The sequence below is a fragment of the Porites lutea genome, chromosome 9 (genome assembly GCF_958299795.1).
Source record: "Porites lutea chromosome 9, jaPorLute2.1, whole genome shotgun sequence".
Classification (NCBI taxonomy): Eukaryota; Metazoa; Cnidaria; class Anthozoa; order Scleractinia; family Poritidae; genus Porites; species Porites lutea.
Window position 1 is genome coordinate 22,757,973 of NC_133209.1, and position 23,222 is coordinate 22,781,194.

General features: G+C 37.7%; 1 protein-coding gene across 2 annotated transcripts in view; it reads left to right on the plus strand.

The window, feature by feature from the left end:
• Window positions 1–4,024: 4,024 nt before the first annotated feature.
• Window positions 4,025–23,222, plus strand: part of LOC140947622 (cathepsin O-like) — a 19,654-nt gene continuing 456 nt past the window's right edge. The window contains exons 1-12 of one of the 2 annotated variants that reach the window (XM_073396769.1): window positions 4,025–4,311; window positions 5,116–5,224; window positions 6,262–6,400; window positions 7,496–7,538; window positions 7,989–8,002; window positions 8,941–9,097; window positions 12,041–12,111; window positions 12,898–12,942; window positions 20,516–20,607; window positions 21,269–21,343; window positions 21,683–21,775; window positions 22,438–23,222. The exon at window positions 22,438–23,222 is cut by the window's right edge and continues 456 nt beyond it. In XM_073396769.1, coding sequence (XP_073252870.1) covers window positions 4,099–4,311; window positions 5,116–5,224; window positions 6,262–6,400; window positions 7,496–7,538; window positions 7,989–8,002; window positions 8,941–9,097; window positions 12,041–12,111; window positions 12,898–12,942; window positions 20,516–20,607; window positions 21,269–21,343; window positions 21,683–21,775; window positions 22,438–22,472 — 1,086 coding nt within the window. In that variant the 5' untranslated portion in view covers window positions 4,025–4,098 and the 3' untranslated portion in view covers window positions 22,473–23,222. Of the gene's footprint in view, window positions 4,312–5,115; window positions 5,225–6,261; window positions 6,401–7,495; window positions 7,539–7,988; window positions 8,003–8,940; window positions 9,098–12,040; window positions 12,112–12,897; window positions 12,943–15,859; window positions 17,559–20,515; window positions 20,608–21,268; window positions 21,344–21,682; window positions 21,776–22,437 lie in introns of those variants that run through there. The other variant, XR_012166989.1, reaches the window with a different exon arrangement.

A 23,222-nucleotide genomic window follows, 5' to 3' on the forward strand; every position in this document is an offset into this window, starting at 1 on the left:
GCGAGAGATCACGTGATCAACTTTTTAATTTTGTTAGCAGGAAGGAAAGCGAGGGAGCCCGGGAAAGGAGCATATAAAAATTACCTAGGTATTAAACCTCAAAAGTTTCAGCCGTATATCTTAAAAATAGCCGCCGAAAATTACAAGGATTTGTATGGGAAAAACACTGGTATACCGCAACCGCTATTTCAAACGTCGTGCTACTGCCGCGCCTACGGGTCGTTTCGCCTACGGTCTGTTGGCCTACAGACTAGAGTCGATTTGCCCACGTCTTTTATGTTAGTTCGCCTACGTCTTAAAACACGTCCTACAACAATTGATTCATCTACTTTATGTGCGATCGCGCTCGGATGCTAGTCAGTCGATTCAATTCCTAGAGGTCTTAGTTTTCGTAACACCCTAGTGCTGAATCAACCAACTCAATAATAACCGCCGCTTTTGAGTTAAGTTGACTTTATGAGTTAACTTTGGAGTTAAGTTGCCTTTAAACAAGTTATGCAAATATAGTTTATTCTGAGTTTCGAATTATAGGATTCTCCAATTAAACTCAGTAAGCATGAAGCGTGCTCATTTCCCGACTTTTAATTCTAATACACTTATTACATGCGGGGACGTGTGGGTTGTCCTAGTGACACCCGCCCCTTGACAAAATAATTCAAATAGCAATTTATGGATGTAAACCTATTTATGCTTATCTATTTGGCGATCATAAGTTTGAAATTCCAGCCCTGTTCTACCTAAACTTAACCGCCCTATGTTAATGTGTAACTCAACCTAAAGTAAAGACAACCTAAGAAAACTTAGCCTAACTTTCATACTTGACAATCTTGAGATCGTAAGTTCGTAATTCTAACTTCTGACGTTTTTTTTTATTAAAAATATCAAAGTTATCTATTTTTTACTGGCTACGAGCAGGTCCATTCAGGTGGGAACAGCAGCGGAGTAATTGTGACGCATTCCGGTTGCGTGTCTAGTACTGCTCCCATGCGCCGCATCAGTAGTTTCTGTTGGAGTTGCCTGTACTTCCTTCTCTGTATTCTCTTTAACTTCTTGTCTGAGACAAGCTTGATTGTTATTGAAGTTAAGCGGGCTTCTCGATGAAGAAGTTCGATTAAGAGGTAAAACTGTAATCTGCATTGGCCATCGGCTCGGCGGTTCAGAGCGTTGTGCCATCCCTGACTATATCGTTGTTTGTCCGGACTGTGGGTTGCTTGAAGACACTCCAATCAAAAAAACAACGCTAAAGCTGTGAAATCACAAATTGTTTGTTAAACTTTAAATAATCAGTTTATTGCTTTTTATTCACCTTTTTTCTTCGGCAACTAGAAAAGAGGGTTTGACATGCTAAACAATGTCCTTTGCAGTTGATTGTGTTAATGGGAAAAGGCTCACCTTCTTTTGTGCAGGTCGTAAACCGTTGTTACTTTAATCTAATCCTTGGTTATTTGAACCGAGTGCACGCGTGAAAACTCACGTTTATTTTTGTTACCCAGTCCGAAGTTTATGATTCAACGATTACCGATTCAACGAGCCGCAACATCGAAATAAAAATTAAATCAAGCTGTGTATTGTGAACAAGCTAATTTTGTGGTAAGTACTATGTATGCTAATGAAAACGCTCACCTCCTTTAGACCCTTTAGTAATAAGCGCCGCTCAAGTCACAATTCGATCAATTTAGTTCGGCACGGCAGTAGCACGACGTTTAAAACGGACCTATTTAATCAAGGCTTTTCGCCCTTTTGTGCGGGTATTTTGTTTATACGCTCATCGATTACGATTGAGGTTGCTGGGAATAAAAAACAAAATTACCAGTCACACATAGAACATAAATGCCACAGATTGACAACGATGAAATAACTCACAAAACGGAAAAGACATGAAAGTGCGCATGATCCTTGCAGATGAATGAACAACCTGGCTTTTGCAATGACGGGAAGCAATGCTGCAACCCCCGACAAAACCTGATGAGACAAATCGCGAAAATGCCTATTTTTTCCTATCATCCTGGCAAAAACTGAAACCTCCGTCAAATGAATCCCCGATTTCCCCCCTCCCCTTATCCAAAGTTGTTTAGGATAGCATGGCAATTATACACGTTGGTTTTTAGAACAAGACAACTTTGAATAGCGGGTGGGGAGGGGGCTTACTTTTTCCGTTTAGAGGAGACAGGAGTAGGGCGAAAAAGTTAGAAAATAGACGGAATTGTCGCAACGGTTTTGTCCGGGGTTGTAGCTCCATCTATAAATCAAGCCAACTGTAGAGCAGGCCATCAGCCATTGTGAGTTCGTATAAATATATCCAGTGATGGAAATGAAATGAAGTGGGATATATGAAATGAATCATATTTTGAACTGCGGACGAAGATATGGATATGAAAGTGAACATGATCCTCGCAGTTAAATGAACAACAAATAAGAAACTAAAAAAAATTCTGGTTTGACCGGTCAACATGTTCACTTTCATAAGCTTATCTTTATCCGCAGTTCAAAAAATGATTCATTTCATATATTTAAAAATCAAAAAGAAACTAGGCAAAGATACTTACAAACGTTGTGTGACCTTCAACACGTCAGACGAAAAAGGAGGGGGGCATTGGGATTTTCGGTTTTGCGGTTTTGGCTATTTTTTAGATCGGTTTTTCGGTTTTTGTTGCAAAAGACTTCGGTTTTTCGGTTTTGGTGGTCATTGCGGTTTGCGGATTTTTCGTTTTTTAGCATCTGGTTTTCGGTTTTCGTGAAAAATACTAGCGGTTTTTCGGTTTTGGTACCCGATGTGGTTTTTGGTTTTTCCTATTTTGTCCTATTTTGGGTTCCGGTTTCTGTTCGATTTGAGCAGCACTTGATCTCGAATAGCCGCGAAACGCCAAAGTTATTTAGAGGAATGCGTGACAAAATAAATGTCATGGTAGGGGATCAAGCGTCTCCCTTGACGCCCGGCGAGACTTTGGCCTCGCAGACCAGGGCGACCATTTGGTCAGTTTGCGAGCTATGGCTTCCAACGTGCCTCCCGCACCGGAACGAAACGGAAGAAGCAATTGTGGATTGTGTTGCGTTTTTTTACGACTGCTGTTTTGAGTATCTGTTTATTACCACACTAAACCTTAGAGCAAGTTCCTTCTGCCATGTAAAACTGAAAAGGAACTAATTGTACCGGTTAGCTTCCTCAGTGTCGACTCAGCTCAGTGCAATCGCATGTTAGACAATCGAGTCTGCAAACTTTCAGGTGTTAGTTATCAAATGGAAATGTTCGATTAGAGATTTTCGATTGAAGTTTCCAGAGCTATAGCTTTTTACGACTGCAAAATTGCAATTCTAAAGAGGACTTGTGTGCAAATTCTCTTAAGTTAACTAGGCTCAATAACTAGCGGCTTTTCGGAAATTGAGCCCGCAAAGTCTGGGCTCGAGAGAGCGGCAGAAACAAAGCCTATGATTTAAGCAGACACACAGAGATACGAAGGCTTCAGACAAAGTCCATGACATTCACAAATACTTTGGTGAAATTAGTGTTAATTTAGTTTGCTCTGTATGCCCCACTTGTCACCATTGTATCGGTTTTTGACGGTTTTGTATGCGGTTTTCGGTTTTGGCCGAATTTTTTTGCGGTTTTGCGGTTTTGGATGATTTTTTTCTTCGGTTTTGCGGTTTCTAATATACCCCAATGCCCCCCTCAAAAAGCACGGTAGAAAATCGTAACGAAAAACTGAGATGATAACTCTAAGAATTCTAAAGCGAAATGACCCAAAGGGCGACCAACTTACAAAATTACTCTAGAGACAAAGAAAATTATGCGGAAAAATCTCACAGAAAATTAATCGCGATAACTGAAAAGACTGAAAAGAATGTGGAAACTAAACAAAGAACGAACGCGGTGAAACATACCATGTGACACGAAATTTTTGCGTGTTTTAATTTTTGCGATTTTTCGGCACATGTTCGCGCCCAAAAAAGTACCGCAAACAACAGCAAACACTTTTCAAAATCTTGGGTAACCTGTGCTCATGACGTAGCGCCTGGTAGATTTTTATCAATGTTAGTTAGTGGGGTCTTATGATCTGTCAAACTTTGAATTTGTCATAACCTTGTCGTAGGATAAAAGCTATGCAACGTTCGTTCTTCCCATCATGTTTTTCCTTGTTTTTTTTGCTCAACATCTTGCTCATTATGGGAACATCAAGTAATCATGTTTATGTAAGTTTAAATGAAACCGATCAGGATGGTGTGAGTGAGATGTTCAAGGAATTCGTCGAAGTACATAACAGGACGTATGTCAATGATCCAGAGGAATACGGCAGAAGATTGAATATTTTTAAGGTAATGTACTCTAAAGTTAAAAGAAAAAACAGCGGAGCTGAAGATCTTGACTTCGGGAAAACTGTTTAATAAGCGCGACATTATTTTACATGATATGACGTCATGATAAATTATGCTCACCACAGATAGTGGAATAAATAATTACCGATTTCCAAAAACTATCACTTTAAACGAGTACTAATCCTTTCTTGTGAAAATGAGTTTCATTTGTGTAGGAATAAAAATTCATTAACATATTAATTTCTTTGCACCATTTGCTTATCTTATAAAGAAAGGCTTGGGGGAACTCGGAATTGGCCCATTGCTTGTGACATCACCTGGGTCGAGTTGCAAAAAACATCTTAAGATTACATCTTAAGATTAAGGGAACTCGTAACTATTATTTCCAAACAATAGGTTATTGTTCCAGAACAAAAGTTAAGCACTATTGTATCTTGAGAAGGTTTTATGCAACCTGGCCCTGACCTTAATCATTCCTTCCACTTGAGTTGCTGCACTGACACTGATCAAAAAAATTATATAAATGGTTAAAAAATTATGAACAATGTCCTTAGGGTCTCTTAGATTGCAATTTTGAACTTTCTTTACCGTGAGCAAAATTATTTTGTCATTTATTTCTTAATAACTGTATGTTTGATTGATGCAAGGTGGTGTGACAAAAACAAATTTACCTTACAGGATAGGTTGCTAATGTGGATGGGAGAGGTGGTAGAAATAAAAAAGGCCCATTTACAATAAATTATACTCGTCAAGTCTTTTCCCTTCTAGTTGCTGATTTAGATTGAACTTTCCTTGTCTTTATAGAAAAGTCTTGTAAGACATGCTAAATTAAATGCAAGAGAGAAGGAACTGAAAGGGACAGCTGTTTATGGTGTAAATCAATTTTCAGATTGGACTCCTCAAGAATTTAGAGGTAATTTCCATCAATTTTTGTAACAAATAAATTTAGTATACAGACCTATTGTTTGTGGTCATGATAAGAAACAAAGTCGACCAGAAAAGGATTTAAACTTAGAGAGGTTTAAATAAAGAAATGTGTTCATATGAGCAGGATAGAATAAACCTAAAATTAAAAAATAGCATAATGGGTGCCTCTTTTAGCCCCAAACTATCTGACAGCTCTTCACCTGGCATCTGGGATACCTTTGGTGGCCTTTTTGGTTGTAGAGAAGTGGCCATTGTAGAGAGGTTAAACTGTAGAGCAAAGAAGCCATTGTAGAGAGGTCGCCATATTAGAGACAAAGCCATTATAGAGATTTGGCCATTATAGAAAGGTGGCTGTAGTAGATAGAAGGCCATTGTACAGACAATTGGCTTTTGTAGAGTATAGTATCCATTGTAGAGAGAGGTGGCCATTGTAGAGAGGTTAAACTGTAGAGTGAAGAAGCCATTGTAGAGAGGTCGCCATATTAGAGACAAAGCCATTATAGAGATTTGGCCATTGCAGAGAGGTGGCTGTAGTAGATAGTTGGCCATTGTACAGACAATTGGCTTTTGTAGAGTAGTATCCATTGTAGAGAGAGGTGGCCATTGTGGAGAGGTTAAACTGTAGAGTGAAGAAGCCATTGTAGAGAGGTGGCCATATTAGAGACAAAGCCATTGTAGAGAGGTGGCTGTAGTAGATAGATGGCCATTGTACAGACAATGGGCTTTTGTAGAGTAGTATCCATTGTAGAGAGAGGTGACCTTTGTAAAGAGCTGGTCATTGTAGAGAGATGGCCACTTTAGATAGGAGGCCATTGCTGTTGTATAGAAGTGTTTATTGTACAGACGTGACTGTTGTTGAAAAAATCGCCTTTCTGGGGAGGTTATTGTTATTGGAATTTTGGCTGTAGACCGCCTTCTGAGCTTCTTATGTCTTTCAAAACATTTAAAGAAATCATCCTAATTCTGCACATAATAATGATAATTTTATATCAATAATTGACCACCAATGATCTTCTCTTGTAGAATTTCTTAGAAGAGGCAGTAGGAATGATCTTGGTCTCAAACTGACAAACACCCTTCAGAATACTGTACCAGATTGCTTGAAACATACCTGTGTGAGCCTCAAACTAAATGCCTCTGCTATACCAAATAGGCAAGACTGGTATGTGTGTCAGATTGTTTAATTTAAATCACCATACAATCAGAGAGACAAAACTCAGGCTGGATCAACACCTAAACACCAATGAATGACTACGGTGCCCATAACTGAACCAACCCCCCTAACCCTTCTAATATGGCTACTATGTGGAGATCTTGATCTGGTCCATACATGTAACATACATATAACTTTATTTAAACTCAGGTTTAGAATAGCTCCTGCTAGAGAGAGCTAATATCTCCGAGTATAATGATATTTAAGAAATGCAACAAAATTGATAAAGTATGAAAGTATGAAATTGCTACACATGTGCATATTGTTAGTCACGTCTTACAAAAAAAAATCTACACAGTAATATTATGAGTAGTGCTCTTAAAAGCAATGAGAGATTCAGAAGTTATTATGTTATCAGGCAGCGTATTCCATACTTGAGGAGCACTATATCTGAACCATTGTAATCCATAGGAGGTTGTAGTAACTCTTGGTAGATCCAATTTTAGGGTACCTCTGAGGTTTTACTCTGTTGTTCGTCCAGGTTCTGTACTTGTCCTTACCCTTTTGCTGCTAATAGTGGCCAAAATAAAAATGTTAAAAAAAAATCCACATTTTTTCCTTCAAAATCTCAGAATTTAAATAGTGCAATGCAAATGTTTTGCCCGGGGGGGGGGCATATATAGGCTATATAGGTTGTGCCTCTGTGAAGGGTATGGTTTTTAAGCAGTTTACTCTAGGATAGGGTATATAAATCAGAGCGTTTGGGTCTAGAATAGGGTATCATTTTTCAAGAAACTGATCACTGATCAGTTGGTTGAAGATTTTATCTTGCCTAGGGAAACAGCTACTCTAGGATAGGGGGGATTTGAGTTTACTCTAGTATAGGGTAGCAAAATTCAACTGAACTAGCTCTGTTATAGGTTGAGGGTTCCAGGATCTCAGCGGCACATCCCCCCCAGAAATTCCTAAAGTACCCCCCCAGGATGTTTTGCCAAAGAGGGTTCTCTTAAATGGTAATAATAACACCATAGGATTTCTTTCACAGATGCAAGAGTTAGGTATATGTAGAATAATATTTGATAGTTTTGTTTTTTCTTTGTTCAGGAATAAAAAGGGAAAAGTTACGGCTGTGAAGAATCAAGGACAGGTAGATTAATAAAGATACTATCTTTGAATGTTTATTTAAAACAGTTACCACAACAAAACAAAAAAAGCAAATGTAGTAGTTTAGACTCCCCCAATGTTTAATATGCAATACTGAGTCTTTGATTTGCTCTTTTGTTGTGCAAATTCATTTCCTGGCATTACGATCACCGTTATAATATTATAATAATTAGAAATTTGTACTCAGTATCTGTCTTCTTGTAGGTTAAGAGCCTTAAGTTAGTTTTGGAAATAAGCGCACCATACATATAAGTTCATGATATACATCCTTTATCAACTAGGTCCACTAAGTACGTTGACCACTGAGATGTAAGATTCTAGTGGTGGTCTCCTTAGTTATGGTGGGTAGCAAATTAATCATTGGTCCATTATTAATTTTTGATTCTACATGACTTTGTTTTTCATTTCTCGATCTATTTCTTGTCTTTGACAGTGTGGAAGCTGCTGGTATGTGCAGACAATTTGTTTATTTTACTTGAAGAAATGTTGTTGTTTTATTTAATACTGTTGTGGTAGTTGCACTCACTTATTCTCACAACTGGATTTTTGCTTGTAGCTGTCAGATTTGTTATTGGTAAAATTGATGTCTGACTGAGGTTAACTCATGTACAACTTAACAGCTGTAAAAATGATTTACATTATTGTAATCAGAGGTCTTTCCAATAGATGGAAAGGAAAAGTGTGTTACAAGATACTTTTTGTTTTGAAAGTTGGTCATAGGTTCAATTCTTGTCAGTCAACTCAGATTTCTCTTTTCTGAGTCATCTCTGCCACTGATAAGACAAACATCAATCTTTGATTTACCAGACTTACAAATTCACTGTGACATTTATTCATTTTTGTCCATCAACATTCCACTCCTATGACATCCAGGACATTTGCATCTAATCACCATCTTATGGCCTAAGTTCCCATGAGTCTCCTGTAGCTCAGTTGTTGAGGATCTGAACCCAGGGGGTGGGCCAGAAACCAGAAGCAGGGGCAGATCCAGGAGTTTTTGATTTGATGGGGGTTGGGGGGGGGGGGGGGGGTCAAGCTTTGGTTCAGAAAGGACTGTTGAAATTTTTTGTGGCAAATTACTCCCCCCCCCCCCCCCACACCCCCTCCCACCAGTCGCAGTTGCATGTTATAATTTTAATGATTGTTTCATTTAAAAAATCATTCAGTTAAAAATTGATATAAGATCCTGTTGATGTAAGAATTTAAGTCTCCAACAAGCATCAGGTCTGATAGGTGGTGCTGGACCCCCGGGACCCTCCCCGTGGACCGCCACTGCAGAAGGTCATCATAAATCTTGAACTCGAATTTCCTATTTTCTTCTTGCCTAGGCCTGTGCCACTGACTAAAGAAACATCATTCTAACAGTTTTCTTTTTTTGCATGCAGGGCATTTACTGCCACAGAGTGCATTGAGACCCAGTGGGCTATTGCAAATAACCCTCTGACTAAACTCAGCGTTCAAGAATTCATTTCTTGTTCAAGCAATAATAAGGGCTGTAAAGGTGGAAATACTTTTGAAGCGTTAAAGTGGTTGCAAATCCAGGTAGGTAGGCTTCAGTGCTCTCTATCCCAGAAACAATTTTAAAAAGTTTTAAAAAGAAATAAATTATTGTTATCATCATCATCATTATTTCAAAATTGTCTCAAATTTCACTCATCTAGCGACTCGTGAAATTGCGTATAACAATTTCGAAACATCACTCGTGGTATGCCAAATATCACTACAAATCATGCTATTACCTATACAAATATTGTTTATTGTTTATTGTTTGTTTGCCAAAAATTGTACAAATCAGATAAAATCTAATTACTTAAACTCTCATGGCAAGGAAGCCCAAGAGAAGCCACCGGGCTTATAAGGAATGGGCTCCCTCAGTTAGATAATTAGAACAAAATATTATCATAATTACACATGGGAAAATCAATGGCAGAGCTACAGTAAATCTTAAAACAAGTATATTAGATAGTCGTACTAATCATAGGTTTTAGGCTAAAAAAAGCGAAATGACAAAAAGAAAAAAAAACACAAAAAAAATAAAACAGCAAAGGAAGAAAAAAAAATACATATATATATATAAATTACTATTTATGATAAGAGGAATGCTTTCAGCTTACAGCAAAAGGAAGCGGTACTTGTTGCATTTCGAATTTCAAAACTAAGAGAGTTAAAAAATTTAGGACCTTGGAAACTGATGGAGAACTTTCTTATATCAGTCCTGCATTGTGGTAAATAAAAATGCTCCGAACTTCTAGTGCCATAAGAATGCACCTGGCATGTCACCAAAAACATGTTATTGAAGCTATAAGGAAGTAAGCCAGATCTGTATTGATACATAAATTTTCCTATTTTAAGTTTGTAGATACTCTCAAGATTCAGAATTTTTAAATTTTTAAATAAGGGGTCAGTGTGAGCATCAAAAGCACTCCTCGACATTAATTTTACGACCCGTTTTTGAAGTGTGATTAATCTTCTGAGATTTGATGGGTAGGTCGATGCCGAGACGCTCACGCAGTAGAATAATTTAGTATGGGTAGATAAGGCTAAAATAAAGCATCCGTAAGGAGGAATTATTAAGGCAAAAACTTGATTTATAAATTATACCTATGGCTTAAGACACTTTCCGAGCAACATTATGTATATGTGATTTCCATGTTAAATGTTCATCCAAAATAACACCAAGAAAAGTAGCTTTCTTAACACGATCAATCGAATAATTACTAATATTAAAAGCTAGATCAAGTGTTTGCCTGTTTTGTCTCGGTCTGAATATGATAAAATTAGATTTCTTAACATTAATAGATAGCTTATTTGTATAAAACCAACACGTTATCGTTTTCAATTCTAAATTTACAACTTCCATAAGATAGGAAGCATTCAGTGTGCGAATAGAAGATATAAGTGTCAGCAGCAAATAGTATCAGCTCTAAGACCTTGGACACATTACATTAAAATCATTTATATAAACTAAGAATAACAGGGGACCTAAGATAGATCCCTGAGGGACTCTGCAAGTGATATCTAATGATGAAGAGTTGTAACCATTATATTGCACAAATTGTTTGCAACAAGAAAGATAACTTTTAAACCATTGTAAACCAATACCACGTACTCCATAATGTTCTGATTTGTCGAGCAAAATTTCATGATTTACTGTATCAAAGGCCTTTGATAAGTCAATGAATAGGCCTAAAGTTACCCTTTTATTATCAAGTGCCTTTGAGATCTTGTCATACAATTGGATTAAAGCATGTGCAGTAGAATAATTTTTTCTGAGTCCATACTGATTCCGGGAAAGAATATCATATTTATTTAAAAAATTAATGAGGCGATTATAGACGATTCTCTCTAGGAATTTAGAGAAAACTGGTAACACTGATACGGGTCTGTAATTTGTGAACAAAGATTTATCACCAGATTTAAACAATGGAATAACTCGTGCAATTTTCATCTCTTGGGGTACAACTCCAGAATTAAGAGACAAGTTAATTATATACGTCAATGGTGCGCACATTAAGTTAAAAGACTCTTTAACAACATGCATTGAAATACTATCATATCCTGGAGCAGTACCGGATCGAAATCTGCTACAAATCTCAGTGACTTCTTGTTCTGATGCCGATTAAAGAAAAAATGAATTAATAAAGCACCCACACATGATAGCGGGAGGCAGGAAAGAATTCGCAAATATTCGCTAACATTCATAAGAGACAAAGTAATCTGCAAAGATTAGCTGAAAAAAATAGTTTGCAAATGATCCAAACGATAACAGCCCTGAAAGCCCCAAATGGGCCAGTACCCAGCACTGCATCATATCACCCCAATGGGGAACATCGCTGGTGGCATTGGCTCAAGGTTGAATTTTGCAAGCATTTAAATTCCAATCCTGGCCTTCAAATGAGACAAATCCCACATCCTGAAAAACCTTTTGGGGACCCTCTGCATTTTTTGTCAGCCTCCATCAAGTTGGTTTTGAACGGACTCTTTTATTTTTACCCTTCGGAGTCAATCTTACAACAACTAAAACAGACGGGGCTACTACAGACTTCTCTACTCTCAACAAAAAAGTACTCTTTTTAGGGTTTTTTTGTCATTGAAGCATCCCTTTCTTGACATACATTTCTAGTCTATATTTAACAATTATTATTCCTCAAGCCCGAAATGGGCTCTGAGTCGATAGCCCATGAGGCCGAAGGCCAAATGGACTATTGACTCAGAGGCCATGAGGGCGAGAGGAATAATTGTTTTAGTAAAATCCAACTAGTTGGTCGAAAATACCGAGAATAAACAACTTTAGCTAGTTAAAGCTAGACTTTAAGCCTTTTTGGCTGCCAAAAAGCCGGCGCTTTTTTTTTTTGTGGGCTATAACATATAGCCTAGTAGTAGCTCAACCAATCAGAATGTAGCATTGATAGTTATAATAGACCACTAGTTGGATTTTACTAAATATATATCTTGAACTCCTGAATGGGTGTCTTTGATTTTCAGAATTATACTTTGGCTCCAGATTCCGAGTTTCCTTATGCTGACAAAGAAACAAGTTGCAAAACTAATCTCTTGTGAGTATTATTCCACCGTTGTTGTAGATTAAGCTCAATTCCATTTGTAGAAGTACGAAGGCAGAGAAACTGTACATGCTTTTCTGCCTTCAGGGCTCAGTAATGCGTCCAACAAAAATGCCATGCTATGCGGGCTAAGGAATGGTAAATGCAATTCTGTGACAAAATTTACCAGTCCCTTAAAATGCTACCCATTTACCCAAAACATGAACTGACCAGTTTGCCCACATAAATGGTAAACAACCAGTGAAAAACCTGTGTTTCATTTTACACCCCAACTGGAATTTCCACAATTTCTTGGAAAATGGATAGTGCCCAGAGGCTCCTGCCTTTTTCTCTTCCCATTGTTCGGCAGTTACCCCAGGCTCATGAGTGAGAATTATTGTGATGTAACAGAAATATCATAAAGATTATTTGTATGAGGCAGGGTGCAAAGAAAATCATTTTTACAGCTTGCCATTCGGGCAAGCTGAAGCTAACATTTACTAGCCCAGACGTCATTTCAACTAGCCCCAAAAGCTTTTTGAGGAGCAGAATTGATCTCACAGTTCTTCTGTTATTCGAATTCCTCAAAAAAGATCACTTGCCCGTCTGGCAAGTTCAAAACAGAATTCACTAGCCCAATAGTAAAATCCACTAGCCCCGGGCTATCAGACACTACTTTCTTTGCACGCTGATGAGGACTATTTTCTTTTCAGTGGGTTTGAAGGCACTCTAAGTGGATCATATGGGATGCCTGTCTTGACAACTCCTCTTTAATCCTTAAACTTATTGTACTGCTTTTAGGAAAGAAAAAGGTGCAAAAATATCATGTGGGTGTCCTTTGTTCAAGTAAGTAAAATTATCTTTTTCAAGCACACAGTTATTGTGACTGATGTGTGGTTCTTATGGTCCTAAGGGGGCATTACGGTTGGTTTTTGGGGGAAATGATGTTGATTTGGGAAGGAAATAAATTAGGGTAGAATAGGCATTCACATAAACCACTAATGGGATCAGAGGCACCTTCTTGTGGTGGTGGACTATCTGGTAATTGTCTACTTATTATTCACTTCATATTTTAGTTTTTAACAACCGCCAAATCCAATATTTTCCCATTTTCCCAAAATATTAAACATCTACCCCCCTAAATTTTATACATTAAAGACATTCGAAAAATCATCCAAAACTTCACAAATAATTATTGAATTAAGGACTGTAACTTAATTGAGTCATTTTTGGATTGAATAAAATCTTGGCTAGATATTTAAGAAAAAGGGTGGAAATCAACGAAAAAAATACTTTTAACCAGACTGCCCCCTTAATGCATAAATAATAATCCAACTTCAGGTACTGTATTTGCATCCAACCAGTTCCTAACCACGTTCAGCAGGGCTTTACTTGAATGCCGCATTGATTTTCGGGAAGGAGTTGGGAGATGCATATTTCTAGTTTGAGTTGGGGAGGGGGGTAATGAGACTAATGATAGGGCATGTATTTGACGCGTTACTCATTGAATAAAGATTACCACAAACAACTCACTTGAAAAGACTAACTTAGAACAAACACCACTAAAACGAGGACCAACCGCCGGACAGGTTTTCGACACGCCAGTCAGTCACTGAAATACCACAATCATATTCAGGATACCACTCCCCCGGGAGAGCTTATTAAACTATATCTAACATGTACTTGCAGTCAAACTAGTTACTATGTGTGGAGCTGGTAAATTCATTGATAATACTGCAAACTAATAAAAAAGTAATAAGCGAGTAAAAAGTAATTAAATTTGACTCATTCTTAAGGACACATTTAGACGGACGCCCAGATAAAAAGGACACCTAGAGTTGGTCTCTGCCTTTCTTTTTTCCTTTATTTCATTCTTTAAGGGCACTTCCTTCTTAGAGAAACTTGACTGTATAGTTTTCCAAGAGTTATTTCGTGAAGTGAGACTGGGAGCAATAGAAAATTCCCCGTGCAAAACCCAAGGGCCAAGGTGGATTCAAGGGTTGTTTCATTTCCTCAGGTAAACGTACCGTTTTGGATACTTAGTAACTGTGCGTGCAGCGCGTAATAAGCTAGTTGATGTGCGCTGTAGTTAGCAAGCGACTTGTTCTGTTAAATTTGACTTCGTTTCGAGCAATGATCTAAGCATTGAATTGTGTTCACTTAGCGTTTACATCACATGTTTATTCTCTCAACGAATACTTGGAATTTTGAACTCAACGCCTTCTTAATAGGTCGTTAAAGAAAAATATCAAATGCGACAAAGCTAAGGGTCTTAGCCGGTGAACAGGCCTTCGGTCGAGCGGGGAACTGGAGGGTTTGAGTGCGCAACCGTGGGCTAATAAAGAAGTATTAGGCACAAACTGGATTGTCCAAAATATGTTTTCTCCCGCAAACTTAGCTGCAAACGTTATTTTAGATTCCCTTGGTCTGAAATGTACATGAAAACCCTATTCTAAGCTGTGGTGCTATCATGGTAAATTGCAAAGTGGATAACACTATCCACTGGAAAAATCTCTGTCCCTTTCACGGTTTTTTTTACCTTTGACTGGGACTAGTTAGTGCCTGAAAACTTTAACTGTCAACACGGTAAAGTTGCCAAGTTTGAAATGAAGTGATTTGTTGAAAACTAACAAAGATCTAGCTGCCCAAAGTCGTGGTATTTTATAGACATTTGCATGGTGAGGGGTAAGTTCGTGAAGTTTTTATGGTTAGAAATGAAGTAAAAATGGACAATCTTGATGTTTGGCCATTATCTGTAGAAAACGAAGCGCTTTTGACATGCAATTTCATCTCATGGTAGTTTCAATCTTTTTTTAAAAACGTGTGTCAAGATAAAGGAGATAGCTCTAGCCGATTGCAAGAAAGAAGGATTTGATAAGTATGTATCGAGGTCCTCTTGTTAGCGGTTTTGTCAACATTTTGGTTTACTTTAACAAATTAGCGAGTACTTTTTTTAAAAAATTAAGATTCTTGAGATTAAACTGTTCTTTTACAAGCTTTTACATGACCTTTTAGTTTCAATATTATTGACATATTGTAAGGCAGTAAAATGAAGTATACAACACAGGAAAAAATAACAGATTCCCATTTTTGATGTTTTAGGGTATTTGAAGAATACCCACAAAAATCCCAAATTTGGAAGAGTGAGACAAATCCCAGTCAGGGAACTTGGTTGGGAATTTCCTGGTTGGGACTTGTCTCACTTTGCCAAATTTGGGATTTTTATGGGTATTCATTAAATACCCTAAAATATCCAAAAATGGGAATCCGTTATCTTTTCCTGTGCAATTCGCTAACAAATTGTCAGAAATTTTTTGTTTACAAGTGTTTATTTTCGTGCACAGCAATAGCTAGCATTTGTGCATATGTCAAATGCATTGTTAGTTACTGCTGTTCACGTGAAGCCCGCTTACCAAGTTCTTGGAAACCGAGCCAGCCGGCCCTCTCATATGAACACATCAAAAATTTTGCAAAGGATTTAGAGGTAAGGCAAGATCTCGTGAACCGGGCCAGCCCTGTGAACCGGGCTCATATGAGGAGGCCCTAATACAACTGTGGTGGCATTTTTTCCAAATCTTTGTTTATGGCGACGTAGTTTACGCTCAAACTTGGGAGGTATTGACTATGAAAAACTGTATCGAGCCCCTTAACTCAAAAGGTCCTAAAAGAAACGGGCGCGTTTTTCTTCCTTCCCAGCTTCCTCCTTGTTTTCCTACCGCCCCCACCTACTCAAGCCAATGCTTGGTTACCTAGTCATTGCACCATCACCATTCTTTTCCTTCTTCGTGATAAAAGCAACTGCTTAAGTTAGTTCAGTTGATGATCTGTCTGTTGCTATCCTCGGAGGTGAACGTGCGCCATACTCATGAATGGCTGTGATGTACTAGGTCAAGAGGGAAGAAAAGCACTGGATGCTTGTGTAAAGGTCAAGATCTATGGAAGACCACAAACGCGGCGCTATGATTATAACTCAACAATTAAGCGTTTGGAGGAATGCTTCGCAGGAAAGTACCCTGATGAGCTCCACGCAGTGGATAGAAGTAAACGGCAGCCATCTAACAAAGAGCAAGCATTGATGGACGAGAGCATAATCGAGAAAATATTTCTTCCTTCTTTAAGAGATAACTATGGAATAATTGACATCTATGAATCCCTTGTTCGTCTTGATAATACTCCTTACGTTGAAAAGTATCCTGCAGTCAAAGGGACTGATTCTGATAAACGGAAGAATTCGATTGACAAACGGCGCGAAGATGTAGAAAGAGAAGTCAGGGAGGCAACTGCGAACCCGGATGAACGGCACAGATACTCGTGGCTTGTTGCACAGCGTCGGGTAAGGGATTGCTTTGCTGGAAGTTTTGCGGGGGATGCATCATTACTTGAGAGAAAGACGACGGCTGCCTTCGGGAACCCAATTCCCAACTTTCCCGACCCATATGAGAGAAGAAAGAAAGAGGTGTCAACTCCTGACACTTATAGTATTAGTGACTTATATAAGGCTTTTAAAAAACATGATAGCGTAAGTGTTTCGAAAAATATTGAGAAATTAAGTTGTCAAAGATGTCAAGTGTCTGAAGAAGTGAAGAAACAAAGGGATGATGTTGACACTGAGTATCAACAAGCTGTGACAGTGTCTTCTACAAGTACCTCTATCCAAATGCACCGTAAATATTCACGAGAAGAAGCATTTCACCGAGTAGAAAGTTGTTATTGCAGTTCTTGTGCTAAGCATGTGGATGCATTTAGGAGGGTTTTTAACAAAACAATATCCATGTGTCATCAGAAGGCTTTTGACATTTTTTTCATTTGCCGCTCACTTTGTTGCATTGATGCCAACCATATACTGTATCAAAACTACGGATATGAGCTAAAATTGGTATCAAATCTTGTTCTCTTTGAAAAATATCCAAGTGATGGACCTGGATCTGCAGAATTGAAGGAATTAATTGATGCACACAGAACTTGTTTAGAAAAAGAGTATATGGAAGACAAGCTCAACAAGCAAAGATATACCCGTAGTGAGGCTGAGCGTCGAGTGAGAGATTGCTTTGTGGGTAGCTTTGTGTGTGATTATACTAACATTTTTCCAAGCAAAGCTGCTGATAAAGGCACATTAAGAATTGATCAGACATATGATATTTTTGAAATTCAAGAGGCAATCCAATATTTTGATTCAAAAAAGCTTGTTGATAAGTACCCAGAAGAAGAATGGCCTGGAGATGATGAAAAGAAAAAGGTTGATGAAGAAAGAGCTGGCATTAAGCAAGAATATGATGAAGCCACTGCTATTGTTGAAGTTGAGCATGGTTCCGGTTTTATCATTCAAGATCACTTCATTATCACTAACATGCATGTCATTGAATTGGCACTCAATGATGAAAGCCACATTACTCAAATACTAATTTCCAAAGCAGCCTTGGGTGATGTTCGACTTCCTTGTGAAGTTGCTCACTATGACGCAGGTAAAGATTTGGCCCTTCTGTATTGTCCAGATTTAATAATAAATCAAACTCAACCTTTAGAATTGTCACATCAGCCACTGTTACCAGGCATGCAAATTTTTTCTTTTGGTTTTCCTGTGAGTCACACGGGAGACACAGCTCTGTTTGTAAATGGCTATGTTTCTGGTTCTAAGAAAATGCTTCAGGGTCACACAATGGCAGTATTAAACTGCCCTCTTAACTCTGGCAATTCTGGGGGTCCAGTTCTTTGCTGGGTTGAAGGTCAGTTAAAGGTGGTTGGTGTGGCAACACAGAAACATTTTAAAAACATTTTAACTCCGAATGAACAGGTAACAATTGAACAAATACGAAAAATGTTGCAAACTTGTGTTATTCCACAAGATTCAGAGTTATCTGAAGCAGCTAAGTTTTATTCTGGGCCTGCAGGGGATTTGCCTCCTCTTGGCAAAACAGCAGTGTATTTATTGACACTAAAGCTGTATGATGCTCTTGAAACCCACTCACAGTTTAACTTAAGCAATGCATTACCAGGAGATCAGGTGATTGATTTTGTAAAAATGTCCATCGAGAAGTACCAGGGAGATTGCAAAGACGAGCTGGTTAAAGTAGTAGAAAAATTCTGTACTCCATAGGCATAGCCTTTTACCTTGAAAAATGCTTGAAGCAGTACCAAGCACCTTATGGTACTAACTGGTAAAACTCCTCCTATAGCCTATGAATACAGTCACCTCCCATCACTCTCCACCAATAGGGTTGTTTCATGAAACATTCTAAGCAGCAGGGAGCTAGGAGAAGCAGGTGTACTCAAAGGCTAAGCTTTCCATGGGTTAAGTGGTATTCAAATGAGCATGAGCAAAAAATGTAAATAATGATGCCAGCCGTGATTTGCAAAGATAAGTAATTTGTATGTGTAATCAAATGGTGACGAGTGAAATTATTCCCTAATTTCACGAGTATACTATTTGATTACCTATTAATATCATGGGTGACAAATTAGGTTAGCAATCTTGGATTTTTGAGATGTTTATCCTGGATCGTATCGATCAAGAACTCTACTCTCTCAAATGTTTAGACCTTAAATTTGGCTTATAAAGTTCAGAATTTTTCAGAATTTCTCGGCAAAATACCTGAAAATCCTTCTTGATTTTCTCTTGTGTGTTCAGGTTTTCTAAAGCGTCTTTTTGTGCCCTGACATATTCATTCATTTTAAAACTTCCTCGCCATCTTGACACTGAGACGTATGGAAGGTTGCCATGGCAATTTTGTAATTTCACATGTGAAATTACAAATTAACGCTGAAATTTCGCGCCAAAATTAAGGAGTAATTCGTCACCTATGATATTAGTAAAGAAATACATTATTTATCTTTTTCATTGACCATAATTTACTAAGCACTTTCTGCTGTTTAACCGTCCATTAAAAGTTTTTTCAGGGTTCATTGATATTATTGGCACTATAAAAAGGATAAGACAGTGATATCTGTTCACAAAGTTATGGGGATTAAGGAGACTAGACTAGACTAGACCTCCAACCCCCCCCCCCCCCCCCCCAACAGTGCCTCATAATTCCTTGCTCATTTGCTCATTTGTGCATGATCAACCTGATTAGGTTTGGCTGGTGGCCAACGTAGTAAATTAGATTAATAATCCATATTGTAGCATTGTACTTGGAAATTATTAATAAGTACTTGGCTGGCAATTTGTCATTTCTATGTGCGACTTGTATTTGTTGCTACTTTTTCTTGGCTAGTGAGCTTGGTCACCAGTTTGTGAATAATTTTCAAATAACTGTAACTAATTTCCTTCTCTTGTATTCCTTCATGTTGATTAATATACTAACAAAATGTAATATTATTTAGTCTTTGTGGTTCTTAAAGTGAGTTTGATTGACCTTATCCTCTCTATAAATATAGTCCAAGCCTTTATTGTATGTTTCAAATAAAGAAACGCTTTAGTATTTAGAGACTGAGATATTTGTATTTTTTGATGCATTTACATAACTACAATGTCCAATTTGCAGCCTTACTTAATATGCATAGGATGCATTAACTTTCCAGTAATTTCAAAAAAGAAATGTTCAAAGATCTGTCATCATAGGCGAGGGGGCTTCAATACTACTTATAACTGAAATATTATTTAACACCCCTATTGGTCATCACACCATATATTAATATCATGGTTGTGGCAACTGTTCCAGAAGCACTGGAAAATACTAGTTGTAATAATTGAATTTAGGTTGAGGCTAACCCTGTATAAATGAGCCTCCAATGCTTCTATTCAGGGGCCACGATAAATAACTGGACTAGTGGCAGTATTATCCCCAGGGATCTGAAAGTATTGTTTGTATACAGTTGAAAATATTGTTTGGACATCAAAATCCAGGCATGTAATAAATTTAATGTGAAGAAGATCAGTTAATACGGATTACTTTTAGGATACATGTATTTTTAAATTTCTTTGTACAAGTAGTGGAGAGAAGCTCTTCCTAGAGTCCCTCTTAGGGGAGACAGGGGCCGGGGGGAGGGGGTAAGTCTGAATTTCAAACCATTGGTCATATATATTGAGGTGCAAGCAATGTCCCTGTTATAAGAGGTGGTAGTTTACAAGAGTTTACAACTCTCGAGGCTTTGACAGGGAATGTTTTGGGTGGTGGTCCATTGCTGCCTAGGAGAGGTGTTCCCAAATGGACATTTTCAACTTTGTTTGCGATTGTTCTCATCTCTGTCGCAGTTTTAGCCTATCTTTTATTGTTTTTCACCATTTAATCTGTCTTCTGTTGCTGTTTCAAGGTCATGACGCTAAGTCACAATTTTGTCCTGACAGGGCCACTTGAAATAGCGTGCCACATTGTGTCATAGAAATACTTCATAATCAATCGGGCCAAGTCTTTTTTCAATAAGTCGTGCTTTCCTTTTGAATGACTTTGCTGTATATATTTCTCTTTTTGATATACGGTAGTAAGACTGAGGACCCTAATATGAAACAGTTAGTTGGGCTGCATGGTCCTTTGGCTGTTAATGTGGATGCCACCATGTGGCATGACTACCTTGGTGAGTACTGATATTCTTGCAGTTTACATGCACATTCCATTTTTTAGTTACATTTAGTTGTAATGAGTTTTTTCCAAACCAATGTCTATTAAAACTTCACTTCAAGATGAATATTAATATAATATAAGGTGATCATTGTTAGCAGTTCAATGTACTCCTTTTTTGACCAAAACGGAGGCCTGAGGGGCCACAGCCTCTTAGATACTTTATTTCTACCAAAGATGAGGCTGCCACATCACCACACTACTGAATTGTACTTTTTAATTATTGTTTTCTTTGGTTGTTTTTATTATTTTGCCCCTTGGCAATGGCTCTTCATAGTGGTAGGGACAAATATTTCGGTCTTAGATTAGCCTCGGTAGCAAGTGTTTCCGTTTGGTTTTCAGATCAAAGAAAGACTGAAGAACGGGATTCTCAGTTTTGGCAGCGCAAGAAATGAAACAAGAGCCATTTTTCCCTCAGTCTTTGACTCTCATTCCTTGTTCTTTGCTCCTAAACAGGACAGAAACATTTGCTATCCAGGCTAGTCTGAGATTATTACAGGCGGGGTTCCAGGCCACACACCCCAACCTGAATTTCTCAGGATTATACCCCCACCCCCATGGTGACCTAGGCTAAGACCTGCTTATACAAATGATCATTTTCTTATTAATCTTGTCAGGTGGTATCATACAGCACCACTGTACAGATACTGATATTAACCACGCCGTTCAAATCACTGGATATGACTTTAATGGTAAGACCTGGGTGTTGTCACTTTCAAAGGAGACTTATTTTCCTTTAACTGAATGGATAGCACTAATTTGCAGTGTGCTTGTTACTAATTCAGCAATTTTGTCCATTTATGCATCAGTTGTGTCGAAGGCCATGCCATTAATTAGTGCACTCATTCCTTTGTTGTTTTAAAGTAAAAGAAAATGCCTTTTTATTTTAAATTGTGAGTGACTGAAGATCAAGATTGTTTTTTTTATTATAACTATTTCTTTGTAAAGCAAAACTCAGCTCAGCATTATACCCGAGAAATAAGTTGCTTTCGTTTTGTTGAACTCTTCATAACTTCTTTCCTATTTTCAAGGGTACATCTGGTACTGGATTGTGAGAAATTCATGGGGATCCAGCTTTGGTGATAATGGATACCTGTATATTAAAATGGGGGATAACCTATGTGGTGAGTTTAATATTAAAGCCTTTCTCCCCCAGAAGTGGTCAATTTCAAAATATTAACAAAAATGCCAAATTTTATTTTGTGAAATGGGAAAAACAAAAAGCACACAGCCACTGTACTATGTGAAATTAAAGCTGGAGACAAGCTAACTTTTGTAACTGGCTTGTGTAGCCAGCTTTTTTGAGGGAAGAAAAGGGAAGAAAAGGAGAGGAGGCTGCTGTGCCTTTTGCGAATTCCCTTCAGGTGCTCTATAAAAACTAAGAAAAAAGCGTAACTGGCACCTGCTACATAGGCTAGAAGACACCCTGCCAGCAGACCTTCTTTTCACTTGCTTGAAATTTGGCGTACTCAGTCAACAAGGACACAAGCAGGCTCTACTCACAGAGTGAACTGGAGAGGTTTCATTTGAATGTTCACATCATTGGAATGCGTCCACAGACTCAAAAGTTACGACTGCCTTTCACAACTCTCATTCACTCTAGGAGTAAATTAGGACTATAGTCCATTCTTTTTCAACTTTTGCTTATCTTCAAAATATAATAAATTTGCTTAGAACTATGTTTGGATACTCCTGGAAGCATGAGGATTAAAACAGAATGTTTTGAGATGGTGATGAATAATGGTTGATTGAGTTCAAGGCTCACCTTTTCTTTTCTTCATTCCAGGTGTAGCTGACTCACCAACCTTTGTGATAATATAACAACTTACTCTTTTTGACGAAAGACGACTCACTACCCTCCCGATTAGCTTATGGGCAAACCTCAGTGGCAACAGCGTAAAACAAGATATTCAATAATTATTATTGAAAAGTAAAAAGTCCTTGATTTAAACTTCATTAATAATTATTCTATCTCATTCGATTTGTCTTGTTTGGGCAAATTTCTTTTAAGGACTGTATCTAAGTTCAGAAAAAGAAAATAGTTGTGTCATCTAATTTTACCATTGCAAATGTGTATAGGGATGCTTCATCATTTAACCCATCAGTTGTAGTAAGGAAGATGGGGCAATAAGCACATAAAAATTACTTGAAGACCATAACAATTTATTCTAATAATTGTTTGTTGTAATACACACTTCAAAACGTTGGGTGGTAAAATATAATATGTCAAATGCTTTTGTATTGCACAAAGACAGGTAAAGTTTGTATGTAGCTTGACTCTACTTGTTATGTTATTGTCTCTTTTGACTTGTCAAATTTTATCTTATTAGTAAATAAGATTCGTTTGACAGTTAGAAATACTCAAACGACATGTATGCTTTATACTCCTTTCATGACAAAAGAATGTTAAAGACATTACCATAAAAACTGGACAAAATTTTTTTAACAATTTTTTTTGCTTTAGTACTTTTTTATGTCCTTTTGTTTGATATTTTTAGCAAACTTATGCAAGTATAGATTCACCATTTTCACATATCCCATAATACACCTCATTTACCCCCCTCACATTTT